The 27994-nt window shown below is 48.1% G+C and overlaps 2 protein-coding genes across 7 annotated transcripts; one reads left to right on the forward strand and one right to left on the reverse strand.

Annotated features, from left to right (window-relative positions):
• Window positions 1-1842: 1842 nt before the first annotated feature.
• Window positions 1843-22981, reverse strand: Top3b (DNA topoisomerase III beta). Of its 4 annotated transcripts, none has more exons than XM_027413220.2 (18): window positions 22636-22795; window positions 16738-16895; window positions 15612-15743; window positions 15266-15372; window positions 13869-13943; window positions 11656-11852; window positions 11129-11285; window positions 10364-10477; window positions 9010-9100; window positions 8132-8286; window positions 7900-8005; window positions 7108-7254; window positions 6821-6994; window positions 5304-5432; window positions 4620-4769; window positions 4188-4288; window positions 3266-3467; window positions 1843-2431 (listed from the first exon to the last, which is right to left on the reverse strand). In XM_027413220.2, the coding sequence occupies exons 2-18, from the start codon at window positions 16805-16807 to the stop codon at window positions 1950-1952; spliced, it is 2589 nt and encodes an 862-aa protein (XP_027269021.1). In that variant the 5' UTR covers window positions 16808-16895; window positions 22636-22795; the 3' UTR covers window positions 1843-1949. The 4 variants fall into 4 exon arrangements, with proteins under 4 accessions (XP_027269021.1, XP_027269024.1, XP_027269022.1 ...); XM_027413219.2 differs by lacking the exon at window positions 22636-22795 and adding an exon at window positions 22868-22981 and having other exon boundaries at window positions 1846-2431; XM_027413223.2 differs by lacking the exons at window positions 16738-16895; window positions 22636-22795 and having other exon boundaries at window positions 15266-15449; window positions 15612-15748.
• Window positions 22873-27605, forward strand: Vpreb1 (V-set pre-B cell surrogate light chain 1). Of its 3 annotated transcripts, none has more exons than XM_027413226.2 (5): window positions 22887-23008; window positions 23174-23286; window positions 26415-26757; window positions 26837-26948; window positions 27035-27605. In XM_027413226.2, the coding sequence occupies exons 4-5, from the start codon at window positions 26903-26905 to the stop codon at window positions 27397-27399; spliced, it is 411 nt and encodes a 136-aa protein (XP_027269027.1). In that variant the 5' UTR covers window positions 22887-23008; window positions 23174-23286; window positions 26415-26757; window positions 26837-26902; the 3' UTR covers window positions 27400-27605. The 3 variants fall into 3 exon arrangements, with proteins under 3 accessions (XP_027269028.1, XP_027269027.1, XP_027269026.1); XM_027413225.2 differs by having other exon boundaries at window positions 26840-26948; XM_027413227.2 differs by lacking the exon at window positions 23174-23286 and having other exon boundaries at window positions 22873-23008; window positions 26840-26948.
• The last annotated feature ends 389 nt before the right edge of the window (window positions 27606-27994 follow it).

Genomic DNA, 27994 nt, shown 5'->3' on the forward strand with positions numbered 1-27994 from the left:
AGCCTGTTCTGAGCAGTCTGCAGGTGGATGCAAACCTCATCACATCAGCCTGTATGACCCTTCTCAGAGACCAGACATCACTCGTGGGCTTTAGCTGGCTGCCTCTTGGGTACTGACTGTTCTCATAGGGATAGGAATGGTGTATAGCTGTAGGTCCATGGTACCTTCTACAGGGCTGGGAGGGTGCTGCACTTGATGAAACAGACTTCCTCGTGTCAATGTGCACTGCAATAACAAGGTAACAAACAGAAATGGGATCTGCAATGTCTGGGGGACAAACCACTGGCCCTGACACCAGGACTCACAAGCAAAGACAAGGGCTAGACTGAGATTTTGCCTCCCTCACCCAACACAGGCTGCCCTGCAGCTCTGACCTTGTCAGCTTCCAGAGCAGAAGAGGTGATACCAGGAACACAGCTCCAAAGACAGTTTTTAGACTTAGAGCATGCTTCACCATTTGCCCTAATTGTTGCCAGTTGACAGGTTAGCAAGGATAGTGAGGCTGGACGCTACTTATGATGAAAGGTGAGGTGGCCAAGGGACTAGAGTGAAGTTCCACACAAAACAAAGGGACACATTAAGAGGCCCATGTGGTTGAAACCTCAGTGTAGAATTTTAAAGATGGAATGGACAGTATGGGTTTACCTGCCTTCCTGTAGTTTATTCAAGATGGAATTGGGCCAAACAGCAAAGCCACAGCCTTGTGCTAGGTATCCAATTTAACAAGACATGTAGCCTTATTAAGGTCCCAGATTCTGACTGGAAGGGATAGGTTCTGAGTGCCTTTTTTGTCCTATAGCATATACTCCTGGGACAAATTCTACAACTTCTATGTAGCTTCCTGGTTCATTACCTCTGGGTGACTTTCCCAAGGTATCACCTCTTCCTGTGTTGGATGATCTTTTATGGTCATCAGGGCTGGGGGAGGGGGGAAGTCCTGGTGGGGCCATGTGGAGAGCCTGCTACATGATCAACTAGTTGTCTTATGGCTTCCTCATGAGTCTACCTGCCCTGTGTGACTGTGACTTAATGGCAGAGGGAGGGTTCCTATGACGAATGCTGTTGGCTGCCTCTCAATCAAGCATTCTACAGAGCTGCCTTGGGCATCTGTGTTGTTAAGCCCCTGCAACCACATGGCAAGGCATAGCCCTCAGAGGACAGTCAGTTTCTATCACAACTAAAACAGGAACCTGTACCGGGTGGGTGGAGAAGGGAACAGAGGAAGGGGTTGCAGCCAGAAAGGTGGTTTACAGTTCCACGCAGCTACCAGCGTGGTCTGGCTTACAGAGTATTTTCTAGACTTGGCATTTGACCAGCTTCAGTGGGGTGCCAGCTGCTTGTCTGAGGCAGAATAGACTCCTGATGAGAACAGTAGTCAAAACAGACCCATGTTACCAGTCACACACAGGCTCTTGGAGTTTGAGTGGCAGCCATAAAGCCATGGGTTAGGGATCAGGAAGCTAGGCTTATGGCAGTGAGCAAGGGGTTGAGAGCCAGGCTGAGTACTTCCCCTTGCTCTGCCTGCACCACCTGCTTTGTCACGACTCCTTGGGGCTGCTGACATCCATCTTTCTGCTAACCTTAGACTGCCTATAGCTAGTGTTGTACCCTGCTACACCACTGTACATTTATACACTTGGTATGAGCTATAGACTGTTCCCATGGTCTCAGATGTGGTGTCTTTATTGCTGGCAATGCCATGGTGCAGGCAGAGCATGGTGCAATTTAAACATGAACAGGATGGAAGGGTAAAGGGGAATCCTCACAGGTTCCCACAGATACAGACCCCCCCCCCCCCCCCCCGCTTTTCCAATCTTCACCAGGAAAAGGCCCCAGGCTTTCTGCTCAAGAGAGTACAAAATAAAAGTATTTTAATGGTTTCAGTGGCTCAAAACAACCACCATGATGTGTCTACACCAAACTGGAGCTGGAATGGGGAAGATGGGTTGTCATACAAAGTAAGCAGCCAGGGCTGACATCTTGTCTTTTGGCCGCCTGGGGTTGGGCTTTCCTGGAGGCCTCCGGCCCCGGGCACGCCCACGACCCTGCCTCCTACCAGGACCACCTCGGTGCATAGGGTGGCAGGAGGCTGCATGCTTTAGCTCCACCAGCTCTTGGAAGACGGGGTCACAGAAGATGCAGCCTGTGTGCTGTGTCTCGTTGCCAGGAAGGGGAGACTTGGCTTTGTTGAAGTCGACATCGAGCAAGGCAGCCTCGCAGGTGTTGCAGTTGTCAGCAGATACCCGTACTCGGTGGGCATTTTCAAAGCAGTGTGCCACCACATTGCATGTATTGCAGGCCACCTTCCACTTGGGACCCGAGGTGGGGTCCAGAACCAGGACTCCGTTCTCACACTCCACGCACTGGCCAATGCCCAGCATGCTCAGTGAGTGCTGGCAGGTAGGGTGTGTACACTCATTACAGCCCATGCCTGAAGGGAGAGGAGGCCAGTGACCTAACCCTGCCCTGATCACTCAGCTTTGGTGCTTTCAGTGTCTGTCTGCTGGATCCTTGTTCTAGAACAAAGTGGCACTCTTAATTTGCTTTTGGGGCATCTTGCTCATACTGGTTGGGTTCTAACTGTTACCAGTCCAGCATCTGCTTATCTAAGCATGCTCAGTTCTCAATGCTCTAAGGGTTCCAGCTGACCCTAAACCCTCATTTTGCTTCTGAGGCTTACTAACGGCTACTCTAGGTTGCCCTCAGATCACCTGGTACTTAGTGTTGCTCTGTAAGCCACTCAGGGGCAGGAAGAGAGCTTCATTATCTTGGCAGTATGAATGCAGACCAAGACCCTGAGGATTCTGTATAAATAAATGCACAGGTAACAAAAATGCTGGCTCCCAGTCTGAGATAGAGGATGGCACCACCGGAGAGTGGCTAAGTGTGCTGGGCACTGAGTCCCTCTGGTGGCATGCTCTGCTTCATCTGGACACATGCTCTCTTTTTTCCAGCAAAGAGTGCTGGAAAGGAAGACAACAGCAGTGTCTGAGAGCCTAGGGGGCTTTGTTTGCCAGGTGTCACTGTCTGAGACTGCTTGTCTCTCACTTAGCCCAGGCCCTGAGACACAGCTTGTCCTCTGTCCAGATCCTAAGTGAACAAACTGCTTATTCAATTATGACCCAGGGGTACCCAGACCTGAGCAGTGGCCCAAGTATTTCTGGGGTCTCTGACTCAGTACTAGTGGGTACAGATAGGGAAGGATGGGTAAGGGACCCCATTGGAGTCTGGTATGATGCTGGGAACAGCCATGTGCCATACTTACCTTTCTTCATGTCTCGGAAGGGTGGGTGGTTATAGCAGTAGGGACACAGTGGGTAGCTCTTGCCCCGGGAGCCTGAGGACCACAGGACCAGTTCAAAGTCATCCAATGGACACCGCAGCTCCTTGTAGAGCTTGATGGTACCATTCTGGGGGAGGGTGTAGGTCTCGTCACAGTGGGAGCAGTGTAGGCGGCTTGGCTTGGCCTATGGGATGGGATGGGAACAATGAGAAGGGGTATGAGAGCTGCTTGGTGTGCCTCTTGCCCAAAGTCCTCCCCTTCACAACACGAATAGGCAATGCGGAATACCTAACAGATACACAGAATGTACAATTCAGTGTCAGGCAAGGACCTCTCAACCACTGGTATGAGGCCCAGTTATCACACCACCCCTTTCCTTCCTCCCTCCCTCTTTTCCACAGGCAGGGATTCTAAAGCCCCAGCACAGGGCTGGTGGATGGTCATCAGGTGAAGGTACTTGATGTGAAGCTGAGTTCAATCCTTAGAACATCTGATGGAAGGAGAGAACTGACTCCTGCAAGTTGTTCTCTGACCTCCACATGTGTTGTGGAGTGCACGCACATATGGGCATGCTTGTGCGCACACACAACCGGACTGTTACCAATAGTCATGAGAGCAAGAGAAATGATGGTGGGCGGTGGTGGCGCACCAAGGCCACACAAAGAAACCCTATCTCAGGGGGAAAAAGATAGAAATGGTGGCAAGAGGGAATGGATGGACACTGTGTGTGCATCCTGGTGGTTTATGTTGTTATCAGTGTGGATTCAGACCCTTTAATCATTCTGTGTGACAACTAAGACAACAAACATTATTTCTGCAGGACTGATGACAAAGCAAAGGGTTAAGGTGATGTGTGCAGGAATACCGTGGCCAGAAGTGGCTATAGTCCTTCGGCTCCACATACCTGGATGTACTTCATAAATCGATGGCACTTCCCACAACGTGAGAGGGGCTTGCCCGTGGCAGCCAGGGGTGAAAAGGATACCTCCATCAACTCGTCCATGCCTGAGAACAAGCAGAGCCCAGGAGTCATGTCTCTCTTGTCTTTGGCAGCCAACAGGTGGCTTGTGGGACGGGGTGAGCTGGGTGGGACTGGATGGAACACAGAGTCCAGCACATATATATGGTCAAGAGCCCAGTTGTGACTGTCAATGATAGACTATGGAGCTGTAGCCCTGTTCATCAGCTTTGTATATGCCCAGTGTGGATGCTGATCAACCTGGACAATAGCTGATGACCTGAAGACGCTCAGAGCCTGGATGTGGGAGTGGGCCTCAGGTGGCTGTGTCCTACTGGAATGGCTGCTGCTGAAGGGCAGGGAAGAGGCAGGTCTTACCAGCAATAGAATCAACAAAGTAGTGGAACTTTCTCTTGAAGATATCCAGGGTGTGGCCCAGAACCTGGTGGTAGTCAGCTTTGCCCTGAGCAATCAGGTTCAACTGCTTTTCCACTGCGCTTCGGATGGTGGGGAGTACCAGCTCTGCATCTATAAGCCAGTGGGTGAATGCTGCTGTGGGCACTGGCACGCAGGACCCTGCTACCCCACTGGGCAGGCAAGAACTGCTGTCTTGCTTGACCCAGTTTTCCTGGGTTCCCCCTGGCTGCTTGTCTACAGAGTTGGAAGCATCAAGGGCAGCTCCTATCGCCGTCAAACTTTCCCTGGTTTCCCATCAGAAAAGTTTTTTTTTTTTTTTTTTTTTTTTTGTGTGTGTGTGTGTGTGTGTAGAAATCTTGTGCAGAATGGCCAGGTCTGTGCTGCATTCCTCCATCTTGCAAAGAACTGGGGGCATGCTTTAGTGAGCAGCTGGTGGAGAACCAGGTCTGCTTTGTGGAAGAACCCTCTGTTGGACCCATTATAATCTGTTCATTAATCAAATTCCTGAGTCCTCACAGCATCTTTGTAGTGGGGACTGGGGAAACGCATGAGGAGCACAGGGCCACTGTAGGAGGCTGCAGAGCTACAGCGTAGGAAGGAACCGGGAAGCCCAGCAGGTCACAGGTAGTGGGTAGATAGACTCACCGATCTTGTAGTAACCATGTACCAGAACGATGCCAAGGTTGGTGGGCTTGAGCCGGCGGCCACTCTCCACAGTGACATAGTTGCGCTGGCAGATGTTGTTGATGTGCACAGGGATACTGGCATCAGTCCCTGGAAGGCACAGCATGGCTCTGGGTATCCCTCAGCCTGCCCCAGAAGATGCTCTGGGCTATGCACTCTAGTCTCATCCACCTGTCAAAGGAACCCTGTTTTCTGGCCCTCCCAGACACCCGTGGAAGGAGTATCATGTTACAAACTGCAGCTTATTTTGCTCACTGGGTCCAGACTGCTGTCTCCTGTATGGCTTCCAGAAGCCATGATACAGAAAGGTTCCCAAGACAGAGCAGGGCTGTCTCTGCACTGTGCTGGCACACCTGTTAACCCAAGGACAGGCTTCATTGGTGTTTAGTTTTATAATTAGAAGACAGAGGCCCAGAGAGTATAAAGGACTATGTTAAGGTCAGAGAGCATTTCCTGAAACCATTAAATGCAACTTGGCCTCTTCTACCTGGACTGTGACACATATGTTCTCTAGACATCAGGGTCCAGCTGCTAGTGCTGGCAGAGGAACATTTATCTTTCCATAAGTACTCTCAGCAACTTTTATAGGGAAGATACTGCCATCGGGGGTTGAGGAGCTTTCAGAGGTTCCATGACTCATAGCCAAGGGTAGGAATTGGCCCCAATCATGGCAGTTTGCACATGCAATGGTTCCTGGATGACTGTTATAGTCAGATCTTGTTTTTTGTTTTTGTTTTTAAAGACAGAGTCTCACTCCATAGCCCAGGCTGGCCTTGAACTTGTGGCAATCTTTCTTCCTCAGCTTCCTAAATGCTAGGATTACAGATACAAGTCATTATGTCCAGGTAGGTAAGCCCTTTTTTATACTGCCCATGGACCTTGTTCAACAACACTGCCTTCATTCACTTTCCTGTTCAGAAGGTCACATAAGAACGCTGTTCACTGTCCCAAACTGAAGTGTATGTTGGTCTCTGGGTCTGTAGCAGTCTCACATATGCTACTAATTTAAGTCATGGCTGTGGGAAAGGCTCTTAGCACTTGGCTAGCCCATCAATGGGAACTTGCTGCAGGCTGAGGTTACTATCAGGACTCACTTTAGGCACCTGGCCCTGGGGAGAAGCAGACCACACCAGAATTCTAGGGTAAGCCTGCCCAGTTAGTTGTGTGTTTTGGGGAGGCTGCTAATCTGTCCCAGGAATCCTTCAGAATCCTGGGCTAACCTTGAGTCTGGAGGGCACTTGTCAGTGTATACTGGTCCCTTGGTGCACAAGGCTGTATCAGTCTTCATACAGAAGGCCAGGTTGAGATGCAGGGCCTTGTAAACAGCTTTACAGTGAGTTAGCCTGGAGCCATGGGTCATATACTGGACCACCTGTTCCCATATGTTGAGCCAGGTGCACATGGATCATGGGCAGGCTTGCTAGCATTACCTCTTGGCTCAGGCCCTGGGAATGGAAACCCTAGATCTGGGTACCCACCGATACCGTGCTTCTCCATGAGTGTGATGAGCTCAGCCTCAGTCAGATAGTCTGGTGGGCTCGTCTGCTTCTCCAGCATCTTCACCTCACCCACAGCAAAGGTGTCACCCTTCTGGCATGTGGGTAGACTCTCTTCCAGGGGCACACTCTGCCAAGGCATGATCTCTGTGAAGCCTAGAGAGATACCACTGCCATTTGAGGTCCCCACCTGGGCCTTCCACCCAGGGATCCCATGTGATGTGTCTGTGGAGATGAGAAGAAAGGGACCCCATGGCTTGCCATTTTACCTGGGGAGATAACTGTCTTTCCTGAGCATGTAAAGTGTTCAGGCCCGATCCTGAAGGAGATAGTGCTCTGGAGATACTTGCAGTCATGGCTCACTGTGGCAATGAAGTGTCTGGTGATATACTCATACAGTCGCCATGCGTCACCCCCTGTAAAGAAAGGCTCAGTGTTACCAGGCGCTCTGGACTAACAACAGGGCCTTGGCATGGGTACCAAGGATGTGTGTATGTTTATGATGCCAGGGATTGAATAGAGGGCCAGAAGCACATGCCAGACAAATGCCATACCATTAAGCCCCATCCTCAGCCTCAAAGCCTGAGAGAAGGAAGGAAAACACAGCAAGGGGAGCTGCCTAGGTGGCCCTGCCAGTGTTTCGGGTGGACTGCTCCTTAGGTACAGCTGTATGTGGTACTCTTCACACTCAGATCTGCAGCAACAGCTCCTGGTTCCATTGGCCCTGTTCTACCTTCTCTACAGGCATTGTTCTGGAACATGGTCATCAGAACAGCCTTAGTCTAGGTAGGAGGTACAGTTCACCTTTGAGCTCTGCTACTGTGCCTCATTCCCCAACACCACGGCTGTCTGTATATTGGCCTCTCCCCAACCAGTTGCCATCACTTCACTTCTGTCTTAGGTGGTTGGTGATGAGTGCTTCACTAAGCCAGTGACAGGCTGAAGAGCAGCCATACTGATAAAAGGCCTGACCCTGTCCACTGGTGCCATGTAGCAGCCTGCCCTCCACACCCTGCAAGCTTGAAGAGTGTAAACATGCTGGGAAGAGGAGTATCCAATACCTAATTCAGCCTCTGTAGCTGACTTCATAGGTGTGATGGGAGGATGGTCACCAGCATCATGGCCTTTCCGTGGGCGGTTGATACCTTCTGCTAATAACTGCTTTACCTGAGGTCGGAGAGGCAAAGCAGAGACAAGTCAGGCTGACTGCTTCCCACTGGTCTTGGGTTTGGCCAAAGCCTGTCTAGATGACATAGCTGATGGGCTGTGCAAGGCAAGACCAAGTCCACTCACCGAGTCTGCCCAGTAAGGGTGGTTGGCCTGCTGTCGTAGAGAACCCTTCAGGTCAAAGTTCTCGGGATAGTGGGTGGTTTCTGTCCGTGGGTAGCTGATGTAGCCCTGTGTGTATAACCTCTCAGCTATTTGCATGGCATGCTGTGGTCCCATACCTGCCAAAAAACAGGAGGCTCAGGGATCTGGAAGGTGGCCAGGAGCTCACCCATAGGCTTGGGTGTTCTCTTTCCCCCCACAAATAGGCCAGAACCTCCTAAGAGGGCAAAGATGGCTCTCAGTGGGTATCACCAGGGCTCAGAGGTAATGGCTGGGTGGGCACTGGGGCAGCCTGTCCAAAACTAAGGTCCTGAATCTGCAAAGGTGGACACAATGGGAAACACCACTCTCGGCTCCATGGTACCACTTTACAGTGCTCATAGCGGTTCTGGTGGCAGTCTGAACTCTAGCCTCAGAGCTAGAACTAGGCCTTTGGGTAGCTGACCTTGCTAACTACACCTCAGTTCTGTGGCCCTAGGCTTCTGCACTCTAAGAGTGCTTGTCCTGTTGCTTTCCAACCTGGGAGCTGGCACTCGGCTATTGATCATATGATGGCACTGTATCAAGGAGCAGCTCTGTGAGGGTAGTGCTTTAGGATACAATTGTCAAACACCACCAGTTTTTCAGCCTAACTCTTGTGATACCTATGGAAGCAGTGCTTAGTGGGGTCCTATTCTAGGACTTACAGAGAATGGAAACTCACACGAGACTCAAGACCCCCCACCCCCACAGCTTCAAACATCACAGCATGAGAGGTGCTTGGTGTGGGTTAAGATACTGGCTTTGCCCTATGTTGATCTAAAGATGTCTTTGCGGGGCTTTAGAGAAATGCTTCTACATACCCAGGGCTGAGCTGGCCACACGCAGCATCTCCACAGTGTTCAGAGCAAGTGGTCTCTGCTTGGTCTTTTCTTTCCTGCTTGTAGCCTCCACCTGAGGTCAGGACAGATGGAGGGACATTTGGCAACATGAAGAGGCCAGAACAGTTGAAACGTGTGGACAAAGGTCTGAACTAATTCATTTGGTTTTCCTGCTTCTGGGATTCACTTTCCCCAGCAGCCTGACAACTGAACTGAGTATTTAGGTCAGGAAAGCAAGGAGGAATGGGAGGGGGAACAAACACACATACTGTTTTTCTTAAGGAAGAAGAAAATGTGGAGGAATGGGGAGGGACTGTAGATGTAAATCCCACAGAGTCAACATAGGCCAAGCCTCAGGGTAGCCTGTGGGCTGTGTCAGGGAAATGGCTGCTGCTGCGACTGTGAGTGCTGTCAACTGGGCCACTTGCAAAACCTTCCTATTTTTTAAGGGAAGCTGCAAGTCATGATTTCTATGTCAAATCTCACACTTGCTCAACCATAATTATTTTGAAATTATCTATGGGCCATGCTTGTGAGCTACCACTTCCCACTCTGGATAGCATGCTCAGAAAAGCTCTTTGTTTTGCCTACTGCAAAAATAATCCAAACAAACCAGTCAGTCTCCTGACTTTACCAACCTCACATAGACTGGATTCCAGACAACAAATATGGGTGCTGACATTGAGGATATCTGTGTATGTGGCACTGGAGGTTAGTATTCCTGGGGTGGGTTGTGACATTAGTGTTACAATATGAAACAGCATCACATGTGATTCAGCAGAGCCTGAGAAAAATGGCATCAGAGCAAGGCTAGGAAAAAAGCAACTAGAATGTGAGTAAACGAGGCCTGGAAGAGGCTGAACGATGGTTAGCTATGACAGCCATAGGACCTGGTTCGATCCTGAGGCATCAGCCTTTGCTGAGCCACACCATCTTCCTAAGCACCAAGAAGCAGACCCCTCGCCCCAAGTAAGAAACACCACCATGGAAGTGTGCAAGTTGACTGAATACGAGATCTTAGACCTATATCCTCCCAGCTGTGTAACCGCAGGCAAGTTCACCAATGTGTACAAAGGTACATCTGGAGCTGGTAGCTTTGGCTACTGTGGAAAAGAAACATCTGTGTGAAATGAAGTCTTGCCAGAGGAGACCTTGCAACTGGGAATGTTGCAGGAGAGTGGAAATGGCCTGGCGGTGGGTGTCTCGGACGTGACAGCACCTGAGGCAGTGCTTCCCAGCTGCTGTATTGGCAGAAATATGTCAGGAATGGACGTGTGAGTAACCAAGCATTTGTCCAAGAGCCATCTGCATTTCACAAAAGGACAGATGTGAATACCTGAGCTTCTTTCTCTAGCTTTGTCATGTTTAAAAACATCTGCGCAATCTCCCGGTCAAAGACTCTAACACGGTCCCAGTCCAAAAGGAGAGACTCCTCTTTATTGTTATGAACCTGTAGGAAAGACAAAAGGAAAGCACATTGCAGGGAAGACAACTGAGGCAGAGGAGGCTGGTTTGTCTACAGACAAAATGGCCCAGCATTAAGGTCTCAAAACTGTTGCATTGCGGATCCAAAGCCAATAACCCCTCTTCTCACCCAGTGAGCATCAGACAGTCCTGCTGAGGGTGGGTCCTTTGGGAACACCTGAACTGAGCTGTGCTTCTCACTCTATTCCTGCGTATCTGAAGTACCTTCCCATCCCCACAGTCCCCAGCCCTGGAGGCAACAATAGGAACTCTGCACTACTATTATGCCTTAGGAGGCTTTTATATAAATAAAAGTTTGAAAGCCTTGTCCTCATCCTGTGCTTGGACTTCTCCACTGCAGACACTGGCCGAATGGCTGACGTATTTTGCACCCCCAGAGGGAACTCACTCCTACTTATCCAAATTTCATGTGTCCAGGTTCAGCCCAGCCCACTGTCCCCATGAGAGTTGGTGCTTCTTCTTCCTGGGCACCAGGACCAAAAACTGTTTGGTACTGTAACCCACATTTGTGCTCTTAGCCCAGGACCAATGAAGTGCTGATGCCGACTAGTAGAACTCCCAGAGTCTGCACCCCAAACCTACAACAATACAACATGAATATAGAAGGGACGAGAACCTTGGCCTGTAGTACCCAGTAGGTCTCTGATTTGAAGGACTGGATTTTATCATGTCTTTCCACACAGAATCCCAGGGTAGGAGTCTGACATGGTCCAAAGGAGATGAGAGAGCTATCTAAATCTCCATATTTTCCCTGGAAATATTTTGTTTGGAACCTAGAGCGTTGGGGAAGAGAGAAAAATGGCGATCAGTAATTCATTCCAGACAAATCTCATGCAAATCTACCTTGTAGATCTGGGGGTACATGAGGAAAGGTCACGCAAGGAAGATCCTCCTCAACAAAAGTGAGAGTAGGAAGCCATCAGAGACCAACAGGATGTTCACGCTGTGCACACGGGATCAAGTGAGGGTAGAGTGCACGCAAATTATCTGCTTATGAAGCTGTGGCCTATGTGATATGCATAGGATAGAATTCTCTTGAGGATTTTAAAAAGGCATCTGGCAGCTTATGCAGGCTCTGAGGACTGTAGGAAAGGCAGTATCCTGGCCAAAGGGACTGCACGTGCATGTGGCAGGACAGAGCACCTAGTGAACGCGCAGCCGATGCGCAGGTCTAGCTCCTGGCGGGCATCCACCGAGAGTGCCTCATTGTGGTCTGGCTCACTCAGACGGGTCATGGCATTACAGATGTCCGTGTCAGTGATGGAACTGAACCTGGCCCGGAACACCGTCTTCTCACCACTGTGGGCATTATTCATGACAGGCTGAACGGCATCAAGGACCTGGAGGAAGAACACTGGCTGTGGTTAATTCCCACATCCCTGCCTCTCACTCTTTACCTCCAGTGGTGGGCTGCCTGCCCCCTTCCAGGGTTAACCTTTCTCCACCCATACTAAGCCTTCCTATATCCCTTCGTCCTTCTACACATTTCAGTCTCCCCACAAATCCCTTGCCACCTGGCTGTCTCTCTTTCTGGTTGTACACATTTCCACATAAGATATCCCCCCTCAGCCCAGTTCCTTTCTTAGTGTTGACCCACAGCTGCTACCCTTTCACTTCTCTTGTGCTTTTATCCAGACCAACTAGTGAGTGCCAGTGCCAAGCACATGCAGGACCTCATGGCCCCAAATCCCTTCTCTTTCCTGGGAGTAGGGAAAGATTACATGATTGGAGAAAAGACAGAGAAGGAAAAGAAGGCTACTTCAGGCTCTCTCTCTCTCTCTCTCTCTCTCTCTCTCTCTCTCTCTCATGCACACACACACACACACACACACACACACACGCACACACAACACACACACACACACACACACACAGAGAGAGAGAGAGAGAGAGAGAGAGAGAGAGAGAGAGAGAGAGAGAGAGAGAGCTACATATAGGTGACTCTGGAGCTGAGACTTACTAAGGCTATATAGGGGGAGGAAAGTCACCAGAGAAGCTGGGGCGTGCAGTGGCATCAATACGGGAAGGCAGTAGCCCATGAGCTGCTATTGTTCCCAGCCCTGGAGGGTACTCCTGTGGGTGAAACAGGGAAAGGAGAGAAGAGGTATCTAGAAGGGGCAGTACGGAACTAGGTTTGCTAAGAGAGCTGCATGAGAATGCTGGTTGCCCTGAATTCCTGTTTTACTGGAACCATCTCCTGCACTCAAGTGTGTCAAGTCCCACAGAGGTGACCTGTATGGAGCCACCACACGAGGGGCACTAGCAGGACCAGCAGGCACAGCCAGTAGCATTAAAGTGTCATTACAGAGGGCAAATGTAGAGGACATGTGAAGGAGGGAGGTGAGGACCTGGGGCTGGAGAGATGGCTCACTGGGTAAGAGCACTTGTTGCTCTTGCAGAGGACTCAGGTTTACAACCATGTGTAACTCCAGTTCTGGGGAATCAGATACTCTTTTCCTACAGCAACTGAAGTCTGCAATAGGCATAGAGCTACACCAAACACTGAAAATTCTGAAACTTGTAACCACCCAGAATGGGGCTTAAAAAAATTGAAGATGATAATGATGATGATGATGATGATGATGATAATAATAATAATATCTGTGTGTGTGTGTGTGTGTGTGTGTGTGTGTGTATAAGTGTAGAGGTCAGAGGACAACTTTCTTGAGTTGGCTTTCTCCCACTATGTGGGGTTCTGGTAATTGAATTCAGATTGTCAGACTTGGTGGCAAGCACCTTCACCTGATGAGCCATCTTGTTGGCCCTAGTTTACACATTAAAAAATGAAAAAAAAAAAAAAAAAAACCCAACCCAGGTGTTGGTGGCGTACACCTTTAATCCCAGCACTCGGGAGGCAGAGGCAGGCAGATCTCTGTGAGTTCGAGACCAGCCTGGTCTACAAAGTAAGTTCCAGGACAGCCTCCAAAGCCACAGAGAAACCCTGTCTCGAAAAAAACCAAAACCAAAAACCAAAACCCAAAAATTTAAAAAAGGATTGTGAGTTTCACTTTATGTGTATGAGTGTTTTGCCCGTGTGCATGTATGTGCCCCACATGCTTGGTGCCCTTGGAGGCCAAAAGACAGCATTAAATGGCCTGGAACTGAGAGTTACAAATGGTTGTAAATCTGGGTCCTTTGTAAGAGCAACAAATGCTCTTAAGGACTGAGCCATCTCTCCAGCCCTAGGACAATGCATTTTAAAGTAGCTATGGATTTTCTGAAATAGAGGGCATGGGAGAAGACTTTTTAAAAAGCCACTATATTCCCTATGGTAGCCTCAGGAATAGTATAACGAACTCAGGTCAGGAAGGGTGAGAAAAAGGTCTAAAGGGAAACAGAGAGGGCCCCACACTCACCTCAAAGCAAATATTCTCGCCTTCCTTGTCACAGTCCAGCCACAACACAATGTAGTCACAGCCTCTGCCCTCCACCTGTCACAAAGCACACATTGACAAGCATGTCTGTGACAGTTCCCTCTGGAGACCGGAGATGGAACCAGGCACTGAGCTTCCAGTCAGAGGACTGAGCCTTGGCTGAGCAAGAAGCTGTCTTAGCACCCAGAAAAGATTTTGGTTAAGAACTATCATTTTGTTAGATCAAAAAATTACAATTACACTATGACCTGTCCTGCGTGTGGTGTGGTGTATGTGCATGGCTGTGCAGGGGCTTAGCCTGCTGGCAGAAGCCAGAGGAGGTAGTGGGGTACTTTGCTCTTCCATTCTGTCTTATCCCTCAAGTAAAGGGTTCCTATTGGCCCTGGAGGTCTGTGGTTGGCTAGCAAGCTCCAGCAATCCTCCTGTCTCTGCCCTCCAAGCACTCATCACAGGTCCTGGGATTCAAACTCAGGTCCTTATGTTTGAGCAGCAGGTGCTCTTACCCACTGAGCCATCTCTCCAGCCCCCATAACAGGTACTCAAAAATAGTCTTACTTTTATTATGTGATCACAAAACACCCTATGTGCTCCATAATTTTCATAGGAAATAAAGGATTAAAGTGGTTTTACTGAAGGCTTTATTTTTAATATTTTTCAAGCATGTATATAATATACTTCAATTATACTCAATCCCACTTTTTTTTTTGTCTTCATCCCTTTTCACTGACCCTGTTTCTCTCCTACAATATGATCTTACTGCCCCGACCTAAACAAACATTCAAAGAGCTGAAATGAAACACTTAAACATTAACAGTGGTTATTTTAGGTCATGTGGCCATATTTTTTTCCTTCTTTAAACTTATCTTTATTTTCCAGTTTTTAAATAATATGTACACATTTATTTACTTATTTTAAAAGGATTTATTTATTATGTGTACAGTGTTCTGCTTGTGTGTATTCTTGCACACCAGAAGAGGGCACCAGATCTCATTATAGACTGTTGTTTGCCACCAACCAGGATTTGAACTCAAGACCTCTGGAAGAACAGTTAGTGTTCTTAACTTCTGAGCCATCTCTCCAGCCCACACATGTTTATTTTAAAATTGGGGAGACACTTTAATTGAGCCATTATAAAAGCAGAATGTCTGATGTCTGAGACAGGGAACCAGGCATGGAAGTGCCAGGTGGGCCAGCAGAGAGAACTCATAGAAAGGGTAGAAAGATGGTTCAGGGCTGCCAGCAAAAGCCTCAGTATCCAAGATGTGGATGAGGGCACAAATCCGGTGCAACCAAAACAATGGTGCAGTAAGACAGCTGTTGCCACCTATGACATGGGGATCTGGGAGGGGCTGACTTGATGAGCTCATACCCTCACATACCTGCAGGAACTTGACCATGTTCAGCTTGGGGTTAGCTTCCTTCTTCTCTGTTGGAGCTTGGCTGAATAGCTCTGCAGGATCCACCTTATCCCATTTGTTGTACTTTCCTGTAAATCATACCCACGAAGACACTAAATCACACTTCACAGTTCACGAAGGCTCAACTTCTGCAGTTGTCACAACCCTATGAATACGGTAGGATGCATCATGCAGAGACGGGTATGGGTAGCTTACCCAGTTGCTAACCGCTTCATGACCTGTTGGAAACAGGCTCTAACTGGACTCTGGGTCATGCTGTACAGTGCTCCTTTCAATAGGACGTGCAGGAGGAGAGTGGTCATCTTACCCAGAAAATCCAGGGTCATCACGTGACCACAGACAGATGTCATCTTGAAGTGGACAGGTTGACCAGCAAAGGTTCCTGTGTACTTGTGCACTGAACATGCCCCATTCAGCCCTTTGTGTGAGGACATGTTCCCTGGGGAGGCAGAGCACACAGATGACTGTGAGGCTGAGCTGTAGATGCTGTGGGTCCCTGAGCCAACAAGCTGACTCTCAGAGGACAAGAGTCCTCCTTCCCCAGAGTGGTCACTGGTAACTTTCTCCAGCCCACTTGCAGTTAACTAGGTACTGGGTGACTTAACGGTGCTCAAGGACAAAGGCATCTATGAAAACTTAACAGTGACTCACAACATATTGGCTGGGAACTAGAGGCAGAGACTCATGGATTCTCACTGCATTTCTGTTTTCTCTTTTCAATTTGAATTCTACCTTCATTAATTTAGATTTTAAGGTTACCAGAAACCTCCTAATTATATCCTACAATATTCCCTCAGCTGAACACTCCTGGTACTTGGAGATGAGATATGCCTTCTGCGCCCCTCTGGACCTTTGGATGTATTCTCAGCTTAACTAGGGACTCTTCCTTCTCCAACTGTTGGTAAAGGGGAGGTCAAGGTGGATGTCTGCCATTGCTGGCATAGGGAAATACCCCCTATGTGATGCCTCAGTGGCAGAGAGGATCCTGATGGGCAAATCTTCCTCTACTTTCCTGGCTCTTAGGTCCCTGGCCACTTGTGAGTGATATGAGATGTAGAGGATGTAACCATAGCTACATCAAGGGTCCAGTAGGCAGTAGTGAGTATCTAGTGATGCAAAAGACTCCTTCCAGGATTGTTTCTTGTGCTTATGCCCAATGCCCCTCACTGGTTCAGCATTCTGACAAACACTGACCTTTTACTTCATTGTTTTTTCTGGAGGCTTCAGACCTGGTACTCCCTCCACAAAAGGACACAGCATGTTATAGGAGATTTGCTACTGAGGTGTTTCCTAAAACCTGTTGATCCTAGCTGAACCTACCATCTGGTGGAGGCACACTTTTGGAAAATGAAATGCCTTAAAAAGCAGAAATGATTGTGCTTACAGATTAAAGCAGTCAAGCAGCCTAGCATTTTTTTTTTTTTTTTTCTTACCTCGGGAGAGGATTTTGGCGATGGACTGTGCCAGGGATGGCTTTTCTGCTACCATGAGCACGGTCTTCATTCCTGCTCCTGGCTCTCAGGGCCCAAAGACTGTGAAAAAGCTTAGCAGCAACTCCTCTGCGGCTCCACACAACTGTCAGGGCTGACTCCTGAACGAAGAAAAGACAATGCATTTATCTCAACTCCTCCAGTGCTTAGGGCAGAAAGAGGGTGTGAGCTTGAGGAAGGAGTCAAGTGCTGTGGGATGCTTTCTTCCAGGCAGGACCTAAATGAAGTCAATAGTTGCTGAGGGAAGGAAAACACTTTCTTCAGTGGTATAGCTACTGGTGACATGTCCAGGATGCCGTAAATAACCTAGTGAAACTCACTGGGTCACCCACAAAGAAGACACGAAAGTCAAGGGCAACAAGTTGGGAAGAAGAAAGGAATCACAGAGAACGGGGCAGGAAGGGCAATCAGTCATGAATGTAATGAAAATATATACTCATGATGAAAATGTCACAATGAAACCCATTAGTAGGTATCATTAACATTTGGTAATGACTGGGTTGGCAAGATAGCTAAGTGGATAGAGCAAGGAAAGTTACTTTTCTTTCTTATGTTGGTGCTGGAGATAGTACCCAGTATGCTAAGCAAGTACTTCACCACTTAGCTGTACCCTGGTCCTAAGGAAACCAAACAAATGAAAGCTGGGGGAAAGGAAAAGAAAACCTGGGAAAACTGGAGAACATCTGGCCTACAACCAACTGCTTAGACTAAAGAAAGCGGGAGTATGGTAAGTAGAAGTGACACTATAATTTTTAGGTCAAGTTTGCTGCTAAATTCATACCTGGAAAGATTCTAGAACTATGGATGTAGACTCATAGGCTAGGGCAGGGTATGGATGCCCAAGCCCTGGACTTGGGATACCTGTCTGTGAACTCCTATCTTAGATGGCAGAGGAATTACTGGTTTCTAGGTTGAGGGAGGCATTTCATCTGGCTGGGTATTGGCTACCTAGGAATACATGTTGCCCAATGTAGATGGCCAGGCCAGGCCAGGCTAGGCCAGGCCAGGCCCTATGAAGCCAATCACATGGCCTGAGACCCAGTAACTGCAGAGTGCAGTCCCCATCAGAATACAGCAAGCTCTTCATATCCAGCCTTACAGCCACCCTATTACCCACATCATTTTGCAGGCTACACTCTACAATCAAATTATAATTTCACCCAATAAAAAAACATATTTGGACTAGGAGAGAGGACAGGATTCCCCAAGGAAAGGGAAATAGAATACAATGTCATGGAGAGATGAAGAGGAAACTAGAGCATGAGACTCTTAATCTCAGGGTCGTGGGTTCGAGCCCCACGTTGGGCACCAAAATGTTATTCTTTTGTTTAAAAAGAAGAAAAGAGAAATGCTGAGACATGAGACATAAGACTATAAGTTTATTATAAGGCCCGGCAGAATGGGGAGACTAAGAAAAGGAACAGGGGTAAATGGCTGACCGCCATGGCCGGTCGCCATAGAGAGAGCACATAGGTGAGAGAGAGAGTAGAAAGCAAGCTGAGAGGAAACAGAGTGGGGAAACGAGAGAGGGGAACAGAGAGCGTAAATGGGCAGGGACTTGTCTTTTAAAGGGGTCCTCTGCACCTGCGTGCAGACTTAGTTCCCATGGAACCTTGGGCTGACCAGGGTACTGCCTGTTCCACCAGGTAACAGGGACAGGCCAGCATAATGCCTGAACCTTTCAAGAAGGATTAAATAGGGAAGGGGATAGAAGGATAAAGGAAGGAAAATGAGGAAGCACAACTAATACCAACAGCCATTTGAGAAACCATATGTCAACTTACTCCTGTAGAAGCTTCCTAAAACATAAAGGAATCTAAAGGAGACAATACTTCAACTAGACATCTTATGCCACCAAGTAAAACCTCCAGTGCCAGGAATGAGTTACATCTTGTTGAGTGGGCCAAAGGGGATCCCTGGAGATCAGGCTGTTGTCAAGGCTATTGGTTGCACTCTACAATCCAGTGGTAAGATCCTATTACTGAAGAGAACACTTAAATATGCCATCAAACATGGAGAAGTCGAGCTGGCGCCTAACTAGAGGTTTCACCCCTACTGACTAGCATTCATGGTATTGCAAAGTACTCTGCATGCTACCAGAGGAAAAGGGTCTTTATCAATATTGTCCAGCTACAATCTCTGTGACGTACAACAGGGACTCGCAAGCTATATTGGTACAATAGTGGCACAAGATGTTATGGGAGTAACCAACGTTCTGATTGGATTTAAGGCCCATTCCATGAGATGGAACCCATACCTGACTGTGCTAAAACAGTCAAGAACCTGCTATCAGACAGTTCATGGGCCTAGGGCAAAACCAAATACTACTGTTCTGCTACAGGAACCTAGCAGTAAAATGTCTCCTGATTACATTCTTCTATAGCCACAGATCCGGTGCCTTGCTCAGTAGTTGGGAACTAACATAGAGACTCACAACAGGACAATGTGCAGAGAATAAGACACTTAGATCTAAATGGGATGTCTTTATCAAACCCCTCTCCTCAGGGCTCAGGGAGCTATGTGGAAGAGGCAGAAAGATTTTAAGAGTCAGAGGACAGAAGGCTTCAAGTAAAGTGTTTCCCAGACACAACAGGACTGATTCACATGTGAACTCACAGGGACTGTAGCAGCTCACAAAAAGTTTAAACCAGATGGAGTTCTAGTACTGAAAGTAGGAAGTGGACACGGGCTCCCACCCCTAACCAAGAAGCTACCTGTAATTGATATCCACTGACAAAGGAAAAATTAATTTTCTCCAAAAGAGACACATTGTGCATATTAACCACATCTCAGGGCAGGCACTATGCCCAGGAGTAGTTGGGCAATCCAAAATGAACTGAATAGCTGAATAGTTTTTCTGTAGTCTTCTTGTCTCATTTTGCTTTGTTGGGCATTTTTTGTCTTACTGATTGCTTCCTTGTTTGATTTTCATTTGTATGTTTTTTGGTTTTGGGGAGTGTGTGTGTGTGTGTGTGTGTGTGTGTGTGTGTGTGTGTGTGTTTTGCTTTTCTTTTAGAGAGAGAATACAAAGTTGGGTGTGTAGAGAGGTGGGGAGGAATTGGAAAAGGAAACATGATCAAAATATATTGTATGAAAAAATATGTTTTTTCACTAAAAATGTTTAAAAAGAGAAAACCAAAACCATATTTGGGCACTTGGAAGGTAGAGGCAAGAGGATCAATAATTTAAGGTTATTCGCTACATAGGGAACTCAAGGCCTGCCTGGACTACATAAGACTCTATCTCAAATAGCAAAACCAAAACCAAACCAAAAAACATCCATTTGGAGCCACTTCCTGTGCTCCCTGGCTGGACTGTTCTACCACTCTGAAAAGTACTGTTTGGTACCCCCTCTTCTTGGCTTATTTTTGGGGCAAGGTGTGGAAGCCAGACTCTTGCATAGAGCTGTACTCAGCCTCAGAGCTCTTCTAACTCTGTCTTACCTGAGTCAAGCCTTCTTCTCATATACATAGCCCTTGGCCAGGCATCTGTCTTAACTAACCCACATTACACTGTACTATGGCCAGTGATTCCTTGCAAAAGGACATGCAAACTTCACATCTGGACCATTGCTGGCCCTTGCTGTAGCTTTCTGGGCAGGATGTATCACTTGAAACCTGCTGTCAGAGCAGGAAAAAAGATGACAATAAACACAAAAACCCTACCAAATGAAAACCACACTAACCAAACCAACCAAAATAAAATGGTGTGTGTGTGTGTGTGTGTGTGAGATACAGATTCCTTCTTTAAAAATTGCTTTTGTTATGTGCATGGGATGTTGTGCCTGTATGTGTGTTTGTGTGTCATACGCGTTGCAGGGTCTGTGGAGGCCAGAGAGGCTGCTGATTCCCTGGGATTGGAGTTACAGATGGTTGTCAGCTACCACATGGCTCCTCTGCCAACAGCTAAGTCATCTCTCCAGCCTGTCCTTTTCTCTGTTGTGCTGAGGGTTAAGCCCAGGGTTTCATGCATGTTAGGCAAGTACCCTACCATGAATCATACTTCTAGTTTCCCTTTCTTTTTTGATCAACAGACATTCAGCATTATTATTATTGTTGTTGCTGTTGGTTTTTCAAGAGAGGGTTTCTCTGTAGCTTTGGAGCCTTTCCTGGAGCTCACTCTGTAGACCAGGCTGGCCTCGAACTTATAGATCCACCTGCCTCTGCCTCCTGAGTGCGCCACCATCACCTAGTCAGCATTATTATTTTGAGATAGTTTCACTTTGTATTCCAGGTTGGCCTTGAGTGGCAATCCTCCTGACTCAGTCTCCCAAAGTGCCAGGGTTATAGGCCTGGGCCACCACCATGTCCTCCAGCATTATTTATAAACACAGACTTGTATGCATTTAAAACCCCAAAGATTTTTTTTTTCAGACAACTAGAGAAAAAAATGATGTAAGACATGTACTCCATAACTTGAGATGGCTTGGTGAGTAAAGTGCTTGCTGTGCAGGCATTTGGATACAACTTTGATCCCTAGAACCCATATAAAAGCTAGACCTGGTGGTATGGGTTTAGAATTCCAGCGCTTGGAAAGTGCGGACAGGCTGATCACCGTGCTCACTGCCTGGCTAATCTAGTAGAAACAACCATCTCTCCAGCAAAATTCTAATTTTCCTTAAAAGTTCCTAAAAATAAGAAAACAGTCCACTTGTCCGAAATTGTGAGCAAAACATATGAGCAGGTATAAGTAAACAGAAAAAAAGAAACGTTTTTTATGTTTGCAGGTATGCTGCCCTTGCAGGCAGAGGTCAGGGGTTTCTTTTCTTGCTCTCCACCTAATTTTTGAGACAGACTCTCTCGGTCAACCTGAAACTAAGATTTTTCTACAGGATCATGTAAATATATAAAGTAGACTCTGTAACATAAACCTACATGATACACCAAGTTTGATCTTGTTTGCCAAGGCTCTGAGACTACAGTTTGCCCTCTTCTGAAGTTAGGTAAGCAAATGCTATTTAGGTGTTGACTGTAAGAGAGAATAGCAAGACAGTCTGTTTATAACTTGCTAAATCTCACTGGCAAATGCCACCATCACTGTGTCCTTTGGGAGACATTGTCAATCTGGGCATTTCCTTTTGCGTGTCTTATGAAGTAGTAGATTTAACTTGAAGAGGAGGCCTGAAAGGGGTCAGCAAAGCATCCAGAGTCTCCAGTGATTCTTAAGCATCTACAGACCCAGGAAAACACGCCTACCTCTTAAGCCCCTTCTCTGTATCGAGTATGGCACAGCTCTATCTGCCAACATCTGTATAAAATAGGAGTTAAATTTAAAATTTCAAAAAAACATTTATTTTATGTGTGTGTACATGCATGGGTGCACACATGCTGCAGGTCACAAGTAGAGGTCAGAGGACAACTTGTGGGATTCAGCTTTTTTTTTTTTTTTTTTTTTTCACCACGTGGGTTCCAGGGATTGAAACCGGGCTGTCAAGCTCAGTGGCAAGAGCGCTGAGCCATCTCACTAGCTGAAGTTTTAAAAGCCAGGGTAAATTGCAGTTTATAAAAATTCAGACTAGTGACAAGGAACCTTGGCAAACTTTTTCCCCCCCCCTCTCCAGCTATCAAACGTTGACTGTTCAGGCTTCTCACGTCCTGTTCTCAAAGGCGTGAGTGACAAACAGGTTAAGAGAGATCACCGTCTTCCCTTTCACCCAGGCATAAGTTGCTGGCCCTCGATTCTAGTTCACGGGTTCACCCAAGTTTTCTCCAAGACGGCCGCGGTCTCCAGAAGGAGCAAGCTACGGGAGGCAAGCGAGTGGAACCCTCGGCTGAGAACGCGGAGTGCGGGCCTCTGCGGGCAGCCTGTTTCCCTACCCGTGAGTCGGGGCAAACACCTCACCTCGGGGCCGCGGGGAGCTCGGTGGAGAAGCCACAGTCGCCCACTGAGCGCCGGTCCACCAGCGCCCAGGAGCCCCACCGCGAAGGCGGGGCGGCGCGGCCACAAAGCGGCGCCAGGCAGGGACCCTCCCCCGCACCCCCCGCCCGGGTCTGCGCTCCGCTTTTATTCCGGAAATGCCCGAGGAAAGCCAGCGTCTTCCGCTTCCTCGCGCAGCCAGCAGCCCACCGCTCACCCGCTGTGCCGCCGCGGCTCTCGCTCCGGCCGGGCTCTCCCGGTGGCCACTAGTGAACCCACTTCCGGCTCTGTCCGCTTGTGGCGTCCCCTCATCTGCTCTCCGATGTCGACACTTCGGTGTCTGCGAGTTCCGAGGCTGGTGAGTTCCGGGTGCCCAGCCGTCTGCAGTCTGGTTTGGTGCAGCTGGGGTTCCCCAAGCCTCCACTATGTCCCTCCTTCCTGCATCCTGCATTTTGGAGGGGGGAATCATTATGATTATGAAAACAGATGCTATTAATAATTAAAATAATTTTTAAAATTACAGACAGACTTCTTTCAGAGTTAGAAACATTTGAGAGTCAAGGATGGTAACTCACACCAGAAATCCAGCAATCAGGAGGCTGAAGCGGAGAATTAGAGGCCAGTCACAGCTACACAGTGAGTTTCATTCCAGCCTGGACTACAGGGTATACAAACCAAACCAAACACCATCTAAAATTTTGTAGATGGTACTATTTGTGTTAATATATTTGGAAGATGATGTATAAAATGTTTTTTAGAGCATTAGGATCACAGAAGTTTTAAAATAGTTTTCATGACTCTATTAGCATATCATTTTTAATAGACCAGTGTAGTGACACATAACCTTTAATCCCAGAATTTGAGAGGCAGAGGTAGGCAGGTTTCTGTGAGTTCAAGGCCAGCCTTGAGAAACTCTGTCTCAAAAAACAAAAAGCAAATAACAACAACAGAAATCCTCCTGGTTTTAAACCATCACTCTATTACCAAGATTGCGCCCTGACTGAAAGGTTCAGACTTTCATACTGATCGGCAATATCTCTTTAAGGACAGACCCTACCCCCTGACAACAGTCAGGGCACACAGAGGAAAATGTGCTGTTATCATCACCATGTCACCCGACACGCATTAGGCCTGCTGAGGACTCTGGGCATGCGTGGAACCTCAGTCTTCCCCAACTTCCCTGCTGCTCAACCTCTTTACTCTCTTTTACTCTCTCTCTTTGCTCACTTCTGCTTTGCTCTCTCTTCCCCCACCTACACACTCTCTCTGCCTCTCTATGGTGACCGGCCATGGTGGGCAGCCATTACCCCTGTTTCTCTTCTCTCTTTAGTCTCCATACTCTGCCGGGCCGTATAATAAACTAGTTAACATGTCATCATCCGCCTCTTTTCCTCTTTTTCTTCAAAAAACATAACGCTGACAGTCCCAAAAAACTAGCTAGGGTTGGGTACCCATTCTCAATATATCAGTTAAAGAGACAACTAAGATGGCTGCAAGATGGCTCAGTGTGTGAAGACGCTGGCTGCCATGCTGGCCATGTGCACATGAAATAACAATAAATATATAAGTAATAATAAAAGGCAGAGAAAGGAGGTGTACTCAACGTGCCCACATGTGATCAGACATTTGCTGGTAGTGCTATGCTTTATGGCTCTGGGTGTGCTTTACGTACAAGTGCACAGTGATGACAAGTGCACAGTCATGACGTGTAGAGCGTAGCAATTGCCCTGGGAGGGCCTATGGGCCATAACAACCAGTTGACCAATCAACACAGGGCAAGTCCTCCAAGCCTGGAGACACACCAATCCTGAGCCCGTGCGTACCCCTAGACACTCCCCTTATGCTGCCCTATAAGATTTCTATCCTGTAGCTTCTCAGCGTGCCACCCCCCCCCCCCCGCCCCCACCATCAGCTATGGTGGATAGATGAAAGGCCTGAGCTAACATGGGGTTAGCTCATTAAACAACTGCAATAAAACCTCTTGCTGTTGCATCAAGTTTTCACCTTTGCCTGGTGATTGGGGTCACTGTAGTCCTGGGCTGAGATCCTGGGGGCCTGAGCCTCTGGGGGTCTTTCACTGACATGAGGCTTAGGTTTAAGTAGAGAGAAAGAAGTACACTTAACTACACAGCCATTGTAAGTGTTTGGGTGGGTGGGGGCAGTCAAATGAGACAGGTAGTCTGGCACTCGGGAGTCACAGAATACTGAGTGTTACAGCTTGGATGGAAAGATATCCTGGAGCTTGGGAGCCAAGGAATACCACAGGTCACAGTAAGCAAAGGAGCCCAGCTTCAGAGAAGGCTTCCCAAGCGTATGACCTCTGCTCCAGCAGGAGAGGGTTTCCCCAGTGTGTCAGCTCTGCTCCAGTGGAAGAGGGCTTCCCAATATATAACAGTTCTGCTAAGGCAGGAGAGGGCTTCCCCCCAAAGTTGTCACAGTTTAGCTGGGCTCCCCCAGAGAGTGGAGAGTGGAGTGTAACAACTCTGCTCTGCCAGGGGAAGGTTTCCGGGTGAAGGTGTTAGAGCCCTGCTCCCTTTTGTTCAGCCACAAAAGAAGGTCTTTCCTCAAACCTCATTCAAGAGATTTATTGGGAGGGAAGAATCCAGGAGAGTGGTTGCCTCTGCTAGCATGGAAGGAGGCAGCCAGACAGTCACAAGCTGAACAGACACAGGGTTTATAAAGGGATTCTTAGGGGATGGAGTTTTTCCAGGGAGATTTTCAGGGTGGGGATTGGTCAGATTTCAATCCCTGAGTTTAGGATGGCTAGATCTCTTGCTCAGGGATTGGTTAGTTTTCTGCACAAGTTTAGGGTCAGATTTAGCTCTGGTTTCAGGGCCAAAGTGTGGTTTGTTTTTTTTCCCCCACTGGTCCTTTTTAGCCTTCTGGCTCTAGTGTTAGGGCCAGGATGTATTTCTTTCACTGGCTCTGATTCCAGGGACAAAGTGTGTTTCTTTGGTACTGATTTCAGGGTCAGGTGCATTTCTTTGGTTCTGGTTACAGGGCCAAAGTGTGTTTCTTTGGCTGGACCCTTTTCCCTATAGTCATGGTCAAGGTTGTTAAGTTTCAAACCCAGAACAAATGGCTGAGGTGCCTATTTAACATATCAAAGCATACATGGCCGACAGGTTCTCCTTGAGTCCCTACCTACTGGCATACCCCTGTCCTCTACCCTAAACTCTGTAGGCCCAGCTGCTCTTCTCACAGAAGCTATTCCCTAGATAATCTAAACGTTTTGGTTACCTGCCCTTTGTACGTTTGGCCTTCTGGCTGCTGCACCTGGTCCTCTCTCTTCCCTCTCCCTTCCCTACCCCTCATGGCCCAGATAGGTCTGGCCATTCCACTCTGGACTTTACTAGATGTCCCTGCCTCTGGCTATGCTCTCCCTTTTTCCTCCACCATATCTAGGAGCAATTGTGTCCTTTCCCTTCCTTTTTTACTTATTTTTATTTAATTCGAAGGTGTGGTCTTGTGCTTCATCTGCCCGTCATTGTCTCATAGTGATCTGATAAGTTGTCAGAATTGAGTGAAATCTCTTCCTCAGAGACAAGCCCCTTCAGTGGCTGGCCCCAAGTCTTCAGCCTTTACCTTCTGCCAGAATGAGATTCCTGGGAATGAGATTTGATAGCACAAGTGTTTCTTTAAATTATCATTATAACATCCTGGCAGGAGTGAAGATACTCAAAAGAACAGCCCCTCCATTTATCAATGCCATTATGATCTTTGTTGTTTCTTTTTTGAAGTCTCATTACCTGACTTTGTTTTAGGAGGAAAAGAAAGACCCAGGTTGAAGGCTCTTTGGAACTTAGAAGGGGTCAGAGCACCCCCCTCCTGAGGCCCCCAGTTTCCTGCTGTGTGAAGAGATGCTTTCACTGCCCTGAGGATGCATCCTCTCAGTCCCAGTTCACTGGGCATTTAAACATGAACAAGAAATTTGTTTCCGCCCTGCTCAGCTTCTCAGGGGAGAGTTGAGGTCACTCCCCACCTCTGGGAGATGAGCCCACCAGCCAGCTCCTGGGTTCTGGTCCATGAGTTTCTAGCAGGTGCTTCCTCCTTGTACGCTTCCATGGACAAAGACAGAGCCACAAAGGCTGCCATCAGACCATTCTGGTAACTGACGCTTGGGAACTCAGAAGGTCTGGGAGGGTGGTAAAAGGGAACCAGGGGTGCAATGACCCTCTTTTCAAAGCAGGGAGGAGAGTGTTTCCCAGCTGGCAAGGACCCCAGGAGCAGTGGCTGCAGCAGGTCACAAGCCATGGCCTGGACTTCTGTCCTGCTCATGTTGCTGGCCTACCTCACAGGTAAGGGAACTCTTGGGGCCCAGAGCTTCCTTTCCCTCCTCTTGCCTTGCTCTGCCCTGGTGATGGGCGTGCTTCTGTCTTCCCAGGTTGTGGCCCCCAGCCCATGCTGCATCAGCCACCATCTGTGTCTTCCTCGCTTGGAACCACCATCCGCCTCTCCTGCGCCCTGAACAGCAACCATAACATCAATATTTACAGTGTTTACTGGTACCAGCAGAGGCCAGGCCACCCTCCCAGGTTCCTGCTGAGATATTTCTCACGCTCAGACAAGCACCAGGGTCCCAACATACCCCCTCGCTTCTCTGGATCCAAAGACGTGGCCCAGAACTTGGGGTATCTGAGCATCTCTGAACTGCAGCCTGAGGACGAGGCTGTGTATTTCTGCGCCATGGGGCTTCGGAGCCAGGAAAAGGAGAACTGGATGGAAAGGGAGAGAGAGGGAGAAAAGTAGTTTACAGATTCTGGATCCCGGGCTCTGGAGACATTCAGACCCTGAACTGAAGGGCAATTTGCTAGGCTAGGCTGGCACAGGGAGGAGGGGTAGAGCACTGGGGCTTTGCAGAGCTAAGATGGAGCCATTCATCTTTTCCTTGTCTTGCAGTGTTGCTGTGAGCCCCACAGGAGGCTGGATTATAGAATTAAAGCTGTTTTTCTGGGTTTGGCTTGGCTGATTTGTGAGCTCAGAACTAATATAAGGACTGGCTAGTCCCCAGAACCTGACTAGACAGTCGCAGCTTGACCAGGTATCAAGAACAGCATACTCATTATGATCACAGGGCAAATGGATGACAGAAATGTCTTGGAGCTGGACCTCCTTGCCAGGGACAAGGTTTTCTATTGTCACCTTCACAGTCATAGAGTAAAGAAGCTTAGGAAACACTGTCATGGCCCTCATTTTGGGGGAGAGCAGATGCCAAGTGACAGGTCCAGAACAGGTTCCCCTCCTTGGTACAAGTGATGTTTTGGGATGGGGTTGCTTTGTCATGGGGCTGCCTGTGTGTTGTGGGTATTGAACAGCTTCTCTGGCCTCTGCCAGATAAAATACA

The sequence above is a fragment of the Cricetulus griseus genome, chromosome 4 (assembly GCF_003668045.3).
Source record: "Cricetulus griseus strain 17A/GY chromosome 4, alternate assembly CriGri-PICRH-1.0, whole genome shotgun sequence".
Lineage (NCBI taxonomy): Eukaryota > Metazoa > Chordata > Mammalia > Rodentia > Cricetidae > Cricetulus > Cricetulus griseus.